At 54.9% G+C, this 8,112-nt stretch overlaps 4 protein-coding genes across 4 annotated transcripts; 3 read left to right on the top strand and 1 right to left on the bottom strand.

Moving 5' to 3' along the window:
* Nucleotides 1-952: 952 nt before the first annotated feature.
* Nucleotides 953-1,429, bottom strand: PHYSODRAFT_294161 (hypothetical protein; the record flags this gene model as incomplete). The annotated part of the gene is made up of 1 exon (XM_009517654.1): nucleotides 953-1,429. The coding sequence occupies one exon, from the start codon at nucleotides 1,427-1,429 to the stop codon at nucleotides 953-955; it is 477 nt and encodes a 158-aa protein (XP_009515949.1).
* Nucleotides 1,430-2,208: 779 nt separating this feature from the next.
* On the top strand, nucleotides 2,209-2,865 carry PHYSODRAFT_420879 (hypothetical protein; the record flags this gene model as incomplete). The annotated part of the gene is made up of 1 exon (XM_009517653.1): nucleotides 2,209-2,865. A coding segment is annotated over one exon (657 nt), but the record flags the coding sequence as incomplete, so codon positions are not given.
* Nucleotides 2,866-4,286: 1,421 nt separating this feature from the next.
* Nucleotides 4,287-5,602, top strand: PHYSODRAFT_284315 (hypothetical protein; the record flags this gene model as incomplete). Its single annotated transcript, XM_009517652.1, has 1 exon — nucleotides 4,287-5,602. A coding segment is annotated over exon 1 (497 nt), but the record flags the coding sequence as incomplete, so codon positions are not given.
* A 1,070-nt stretch (nucleotides 5,603-6,672) lies between these two features.
* On the top strand, nucleotides 6,673-7,722 carry PHYSODRAFT_473133 (hypothetical protein; the record flags this gene model as incomplete). The annotated part of the gene is made up of 1 exon (XM_009517651.1): nucleotides 6,673-7,722. One exon carries the CDS (start codon nucleotides 6,673-6,675, stop codon nucleotides 7,720-7,722), a length of 1,050 nt encoding a protein of 349 aa, XP_009515946.1.
* Between the last annotated feature and the right edge of the window lie 390 nt (nucleotides 7,723-8,112).

The following is an 8,112-nucleotide window of genomic DNA, read 5'->3' as shown; positions in this document are numbered from 1 at the left end:
CTTCGCATTTATCGACGCTGGGCAAAGGGGGCTTATTGGACGCCCCTACCGCGGTACGATACCCATCACAGTTGCAAGCTCACGGTCAGACCTAACATAGATCTGTGTTTGGTGGGGTTAAACACTATGGGTGTTTTCTTTCCTCCTTCCTCCCGCTGTGAACTCCAACCTCGGTTGCAGCGCGCAGCTTGCCGGCAAGTTCCTAACCACCGACGGGTCACAACAAGGCGGGGAACGTGGAACCGTTGATCAAGTCCGGAACTCTGTAGCATGAGGCGGCTCAAACGCCGGGCCTGGCACCGCACTGAACTTTAGCGGGCGTCACGGCCACCACGGAGTTCACTTCAAATGCGTACAATGTGAGACTAAGTTTTTTTACAGCAGAAATGACACTAGCGACTAGCCAAGCAGGATCAAGACGTCATCTTAACGCTTTAGATTGAAAACAAATTACGACTAAGCTACTTTACTTCGCTTTTGATGTTTTGGCTTAGCCCGCCTACTAAGCGTTCCACATGCTCAGGCTGTCACTATCAGTCCGGATCAGCTGTTATACAGTGCGCCGCTTCCGCCGTTGCAGACCAGCCCCCCCCCTTCCGTTTGTTATACTAACTTACAGGGAAATTTTAGTAGCAGCAATATATTTTTGTTACACCTTACTCGTCATCAGTGACTAACTGGATTTTGGGGGTAATTTGGGGCAAATGCTCACCACAAACACAATCTGTAGCGCGTCCTGCCTAGATATGCTATCAAGCAAGAAAAAAACAGGACTGGACTTTACCCAGCTATTCTTTCGTGACTTCGAAACTCAGGTTAGCCAACTTTGTCGTAAGTTGGCACGCTTTGTCCATGAACAATTGGAGCTTTGATGAGTTGGTGATAGTCACAATGGCGCCGTCTGGCGGCATGCCTGGCGAGTCCGCCTTGCACCCGAAGATAGTTGCTGTCATCAGCATCTCGTCAAATGCCATGTAGTCTTGATCGTATTCGTCGCGGAATGTTTTTTGCGTGACATCCAGGGATTCCGTGCTTCTTTGTCCACGATATGTATGCGCGCAACATCACCAGTCTTGACCGTGTGAGTAGATGTCCACACTACCTTCCCCTCGACCTTGAGGCGCGCTCGCACAGATGGTTGGTTGACGTCGTTGGTTTTTATAAACCTCTCTAGAGCTTCCTTTGTTGTGACCGTTATCTCAGCTGCCTTCCGCTCAGCCCGACGCAGTTTGAAACGCTCCAGCGGCGACACATACGGAGTGGACGAGATAGTCGATTTTGCCGTCGCCTGTGTTGCCGCATGATTGGAGGAACTGACACTACGTCCGGCGGGTTGATGGGTACTGTTGCGACGACATCGCTTGGTACCCGTGGTATCCATGTCCGGCTTGCTTTCAGCTGGGCGCTTCTTGGATGGTTCAGCAGTCATGTTTCTTTGTTGGATTCAGCAGGTAATATGTGGAATGAGTTCACTCTGCTCCCCCAACTTGCATATCATTGCTAAGGTGGAGGGTCCCTCATGGGTAGCATCTTTTCGGATAGAAATAAACTCACTTATATGTCAAGCACTGTCAATCTCGTTGATTACATTGATAGTGACTAGACTAAATAGAATGGCAAATTGACTTGTGGAGTCGTATTCTCACTAAAGGAAGGAAACAAAACTAGTGGCGCTGGCGACACCCCCAAGTGACCAATTAACGGCTTCACCGTCCGTAACGCCGGCTTGTGATACTTGACTATGGGTGCGTGCTGACGTGTTGGGTGGGGGTTGGACCAGACATCAGGTTTGAACGCTGTTGCGGGTCAAGGGTGTACAAGTGTGGGTTATAGTAAATCCGATGCTATGTGGGAATGTTCAGTTGTCATTTTAGAATTTGAACGGTGCTGATGAAGTCGCTAGCAGCCGTCGCTGCAGTTGTCAAGTATTCTTCAATATCGAGTGTTGGCGAGTTTGCTGTACCGCTGATTGATGTCTGGCTTTCTCCCACTCCCCATGTGTCGCTGTTGAAGGCATTTAAGCTCCGCTCATTTGACCTTGTCGCCCGGACCGCTTGGTACACGCCAGAAGATTTTGGCCTGAAGCTACAGCAATCCAGGGACTACAATAATGCCTTATGTGGTGCACTTTATGCCGGCGATCTGCAATTTGCCCGACATCTTGTTACATTCTTCCCGAACTACTGTGTTACGGATGCCGTTGCAGCGGCTGCAGCGGGTGGGCACACCACCTTTTTACGATGGCTGCGTAACCAGGGCGTAGTCGCGTGCTGGGGAAAAGTTGCAGTTGCAAGAGCTGTGCGTTCGGGTCAAGTGGACACATTAAACTTTCTTCTCCACGAAGTCACTGCCCCCTTTGACAACCGATCGCTTTCGCAAGCAGCACACCGCAGAAACCCGCATGCATTGTGGTGGCTCCTAGCAAATACAAGCTTGCGCCCGGACAATCGAGCACTAGTGGCAGCATGTGAGGCGGGGCGCCTAGCGAATTTACAGCTGCTTGCACCACAAGTGGCTGGCAGACACTCCGATTGTGCAACGCAGGCCGCTACATACGGTCATCTCGACATTATGAAATGGTTGCATCGCCACGGTTTTGCTTTCACACGAGAGCTTATGAATGGGGCGGCTATAGTCCAGTGGTTGCACCAGCACAGAAACGAAGGATGCACGCATGATGCCATCGACTACGCCGTGCACCACGGTCACACAGAGGTCGCACAATGGCTGCTGCAGTATCGCACCGAAGGATGCTCAAATTGGGCAATGCAGCTTGCAATTGTTGGTGGACATCTTGGTGCTGCACAATGGCTACATCAAAACGTAGAAATGCGTTGGACGGGACCTTTGCTGGATTTGGCAGCTGTCGTGTAGGAACACGCCGATTTTCTAGTAGATGTAGGCACAATCCCTTAAGACAACACCCACTGAGTCACGATGAGTAGCAATAACTCAGCAGGCTTGTCGGGTTAATGAATATGAACCTAAAGGCCCAGCTTCACACCCGTTCCTCGGGTTGGTCGTTTCCCCTTATGTCCCGTGGTTTCCTTAGGCCACCAGCAAAACCCAGCACTTCCAGTCACGAGCGACGACTGGAGCGCTCTTCACACGCAATATCCCCGCGGTCCCTCCAAAGAAAGGGTCCTGGCCACTGGTAGGCCGTTCGCGAGGGTGTCAGCGAACTCTCCGACGGTAAAAATCAAAAGGGGAGCACTTAAGCTGCGACCCAATACACGGCGGTAACTCGCCTTCAATACACGGCCCTTCTTCTACTCTCTTGGCCTTGCCGGAGTAAACGCACACCACTATGCTAGTAGGCACGCTCACCGACAGGCATCTCCCTCCCTACAAGATTACCTTGGACACGGGTCGTCCACCGTGCGCTCGAGGCCTTGTCGCTTGAGAGGAAAAGCTGTTCTGTGTTGTTGCCCAAGGGGCTTATCTGTTCTATCTTGTCTTTCCTATAGTCCAATACAAATAATAAGTCTAAACGTGTCCGTTTCGGATCTTCTAGCACCAACAGACGCCGCCGAAGAGTCGCCGAAGACTCGTAGGTACGCGAACCTAAGGAAGGTGCGTCTTAGGTGCGAAACTTCTGCGACTTGAGCCGTGGTGTGCACCACATCTTCAACTCGGGACGTAGCCATCCGCGACGGTGCTGCGACCTTCACTCACGGGCGCCAATCTCGAACTCCCGTCAAGATGGCGGGGCGTCACGGACCGCGCAGCCAATCATCGCCGATCCCGTTGATCCTTGGCTTTTGACGCAATTTGCTGCAAGCTGCTGCTCAGGCTGCGGCGAGATCTCGGGGTAATTTCCAACACCATAACTGCCCCCACCGCGATACGAGCTGCGGCACCTAGTGAGCGTCGTGGTGCCCTTCGTGCTGCCCGCCGTGCAGTCGTCTTGCGCGCTGCCGTCTGCGCTTGCCGCTGCGTTCGCTTCGCTCGGCTCCTCCGCTTCCAACATGCAGGTGAGTCCCTTCTTGCTGCAGCTGCTGATCTCGTTCGTGTCGAAGCTGATGCGTGTCGCATCGCGTGTGCAGCGCTGGGGAGAGCTGGAAGACGGCGAAGTCGCTCCTGCTGCAACTGCAGCGACTCCTGTGGCTTCGCCCAGCGCTGCTGGTCGACCGCCGACAACAGCATCTTCGCGCCCACCGCCAACTCGGGTACGTCTGCTGCAGCGTGTGTTGTGCGAGCCGTGCTCCTTCTCCTGATGTTTGTTCTTCTCCGTTGCATGCATTGCAGGTTGCTGCATCGGCCGCTCCTGCTACGGCTGCTTCTGCTTCGGCGGCGAGAACTGCCGAGTCATCGCCGCGGTCTTCGTCTGCAACTTTGTCGACTGCCGAGGTTGATGAAGACCTGGTACGTGTCGACGTGTTGCGACTGCTGCATATTGTGTTGACAGATGACTCACTTGGTGCTTGTTGCTCGCGGCTGTTGCATTCCACCTCCGGTGTTGAGCGTTACCTCGCTCATGGTCACGCTCCGTCGTCGGTACCAGCGCCATTCTCTCCATTGACGCCTACTCCAACTCTTCCCGTCCCGACAGCTCCGTCGACACCATTCCTAGCGTCGTCTCCGCCGTCCGAGTCCCCGGCTAACATCGCGGGGTTGGCGTCCATGCTGGAAGAATCGTCAGCTGAATGTTCGGAGCGAGTCACCGCTGTGCTGGGTCCTCGCCTGGAGACCGTCGTTCGGACGATGCACCTGGAGCCTTCCATTCGTGGCGATCGTCACGTGCGCACCCGCTTGCAGCGCGCGCAGTCTCTGGACGAGGTAGCTGCTGCTGCTGTTCCAGTCAACGAGGTCAACGGCGACAATACCTCGGAGATAGCTAATCTCCGCGCTCGAATCTCCTCTGGCTCAGCTGCCGGGGAGAGAAACTTGCGAAGGAAGTCATGCTCCATGAGAACACGAAACAGTTCCGCGGGATATCGGTAAAAGAGCTCGAGGCAACCAAGCAAAGTCTCCGGCGTTCTCAGGAAGTAGTTGCCGGATATTATCGAGAGAACACGGTCCTCAAGACCCTTGCCGAAAACCATCAAGAGGTGTACGACAGGCTGGAGAACCGGGCCAAGAGTGCTGAAGCCACCACGAAGCAGCTCCGGCAACAGCAGGACTCGACGGCCGAGGTGTTCAAGGCTGCTGTTGCTGGGCACACTGCCCAGTCGCGTCGTCTGCATGAGTTTCTGGCCCAGGCGGACGTGGCCGAGGACTCCGAGTCAGCCCGTCTTCGGCGGCGCAACGCCGACCTCCGCGAGCAGGTGAAGCGGCTGACCTTGGCCAACCGCACTCTCCGCGCTCGGGTGAAGCTGGAGGCTATGGATCCAGATGTCTTGACGCTTGTAGTTGAAGGTTCGTTCCCTCTGGACGTGTCATCCCTTGTGTACCGTGACTAATCGTGTTGTTCGTCATCTCGATCAGGTCTTTCATCTGGTGAGCTAGACTGGAGCTTGTTGAAGCTCAGTCAGGAGACACGTGACGCTCTCGTCGGGACATTGAATTCTGCCGATTCTTTGGAACCCGTCGCCGTCACTGCCAATCGGTTGGCCCGGGCCGCTCATGACACCGGTCCGGATCCCAGCGAGGTCTCGCCAAGAGAGTTTGCAGCAGAAGCCCGTAGGACTTCACCAGGGACTTCGCGCGATGAAGTTGAAGCTGCTCGTCAGTGTCCAGCGAAATCCCGTCATGACGTCCAGGCAGGACCTAGTGATGACTCTGGAAGTGATGGCTCATGGCCCAAGCCACCTCGTTTGAAGAAAAAAATTCGCCAGGCATCCCGCCCTCCAAGTCCTTCAGGGAAGAAAGCAAAGAAGTCGTCGGCTGCAGCAAGCGCCAAGAATCGTTCCAGCTCATCGACATCCCGCCGTTCTCCTAGTTCGGCGCGGCGGTCCCGTTCGAAATCTGTCTCGCGTTCCTCACGCGCTCAGTCGCAGTCCAAGTGTTGTTTCTGTGAATCGCGAAGGGCAGTCTTTCGAAACTGACCAAGCATCGCAAACGAGCACTCGGCATCCTGAGGAGGGCATCCAGTCGGGTGTTGATCACGTTCTGGCGGCAAGTGCGGGCGCACTGCACACCGAGGTAGTCGCCCAGTCATTGGACACAGACCCGGTCACTGCTCTTGAACTTGCTGTTCCATCGTCTGAGGTAGAGCCGCCTTCCGATGCAGACTCTACGTCGACAGCTGTGCTCTCGCACGGGTCGGACGATGGTGCCGCTGCCCCACTAGTTGAAGTTGAAGCTGTTGGCATTGAAGCTGATGCCTCAAGTGCAGCCTCCAAGTCTGCGGCAAGTGGCAAGCCGTCAACTCCAGCTTTGACTACAGGTGCTCAAGAGTGGTTTCCTGCTACCGATGAAGAGGGTCAAGTTGACGTGGACTCGGCTGTCGACTCTGTTCAGGATCTAGTCCTCGCTGATGCAGCCTCGGAAGTCGTGAGGAAGACTGCAGCAGCTCGGCAGTCATCTTCAATCAAGCAGAAGCGGACGTCGTCAACCAAGCCGAAGACCAAATCGACATTGAAGCGGAAGCCCAAGTCATCGCCCAAAAAGAAGTCCACCTCGTCGAAGAAGGCAAAATCCACGGCGAAAGCCAAGGTTAAAGCAATTCCGCTCCCTCCGAAGATTTCGACTCGTGGATTACCGGAATCTCAGTACTCTCATCGAGTGATGATGTGGGTTTCTCCGTTTATTGCGCCCACCTTTCGGCTTGTTGCTGTCGACTTGTGCTGGTACCTGATCCGGCGCTACTGTCAACCACCTCCGTCGCCAGAGTCTGTCGTCATTCGGTGTTCGCTGTCTGGTCTGGCCGCCTTCACCGATTTTTTGAACCCGCGTCATCCCTACCAGCGCGTTCGTCGGCAGCTTCCAGCGCAGGCCTTTTTCTTTGATACGGTCGGCTTCGACCCAAGCTCGAAGATTTCTCAGAGAGCCGACATGGAGGGCAAGTTACGGTCGTATTGGGCGCAGCGGCGCGGTTATGGCAAGCCCACGGAGATTGCGCTGGGCATTTCCGAATGGGAGCGCTACCACTGGATCCCCTCTTTTGCGGTCAGGCGCTGTTTTGCGAGACTTCGCCGGCACATCGAGACCTACAAAGCGTATTCGGCGAAGCGAAAGGCATATCTGTTGGCAAAGCTGTATCAGATCGTAGCCGCGTGGATGAAGTACGATCGTGAGCGAGGGGCGAGAGCTGATAACATGCGCGTCAAACTGATCAAGAACCTGTGGTGCGGGGCCCTAAGTCGTGACGAACCGGACGTAAATCCTGAGGTGATCTTTGAGCCTTCGGTGCTCGGTTATGCTTTCGAGTCACTCGCTTGGAATCCGAAGGGCAGTGACTGGATTTCGGAGATCGCGGCCTTGGAAACTCGCGAACCCTGGCGAATTGGCTGGATTGACGTCCCTGAGCAACACCCATACAATACGACGATTGTCCCGTGCAACCCGGGAGTTGAGCTCTTCGTTCCAGTCGGGTTCTCGCGTGAGTCAGTCGGCCGACGCATCACTCCGAGCTCATTGCTGAGGGCTAGCGAGATCTCGTCAGGCTCGGACGCTGACTTCCAAGGTCCTGCTTCACCAGAAGTTGCTCCAGAGTCTTCACCTGCTGTTCCAGATCTTCCCACCGGTCCACTTCAAGCTGTCCAAACCACTGTGCAGGACGATCCTGATCTCCTCGGCCTCTTGGCCAGCGCTGCAGCTGACGGCACGGTTGAGATCTAGCGGGCGGCCTGCGCTTCGTGGTTCAACAAGCTTCGGAGTTGTCCTATCGTTGAGTTGAGTTGTCGTAGCTTGGTGCTTCATGAAATTCCTAGATTCTCTTTCCGAATCATCACGTCCAGTTCAAACAAAAATAAAATCATGCAATTCATCTGCAGTAGTCATCTTCATCTGCGTTCCCGGGCTGCATTGCCCCAGGTGCAGGTCATCGTCTTCCGCAGTAACCATTTTCGTCTACTCTCCTGGGCTGCGTTGCCCCAGGTGCAGTTCATCATCTTTGAATTGTCGAGGCCGGAGCGTAGTCTTCGTCGGCGACTTGCACCATCTGAAGTCGCTGCTCACTCCGCTTCCGCCGCAAGTAGTCGTAGAGGAGGCCTCCACAGGAGAGGTGCG

Source organism: Phytophthora sojae, assembly GCF_000149755.1.
Source record: "Phytophthora sojae unplaced genomic scaffold PHYSOscaffold_1, whole genome shotgun sequence".
Taxonomy (NCBI): Eukaryota; Oomycota; class Peronosporomycetes; order Peronosporales; family Peronosporaceae; genus Phytophthora; species Phytophthora sojae.
This window is presented reverse-complemented; position numbering and strand designations above follow the sequence as displayed.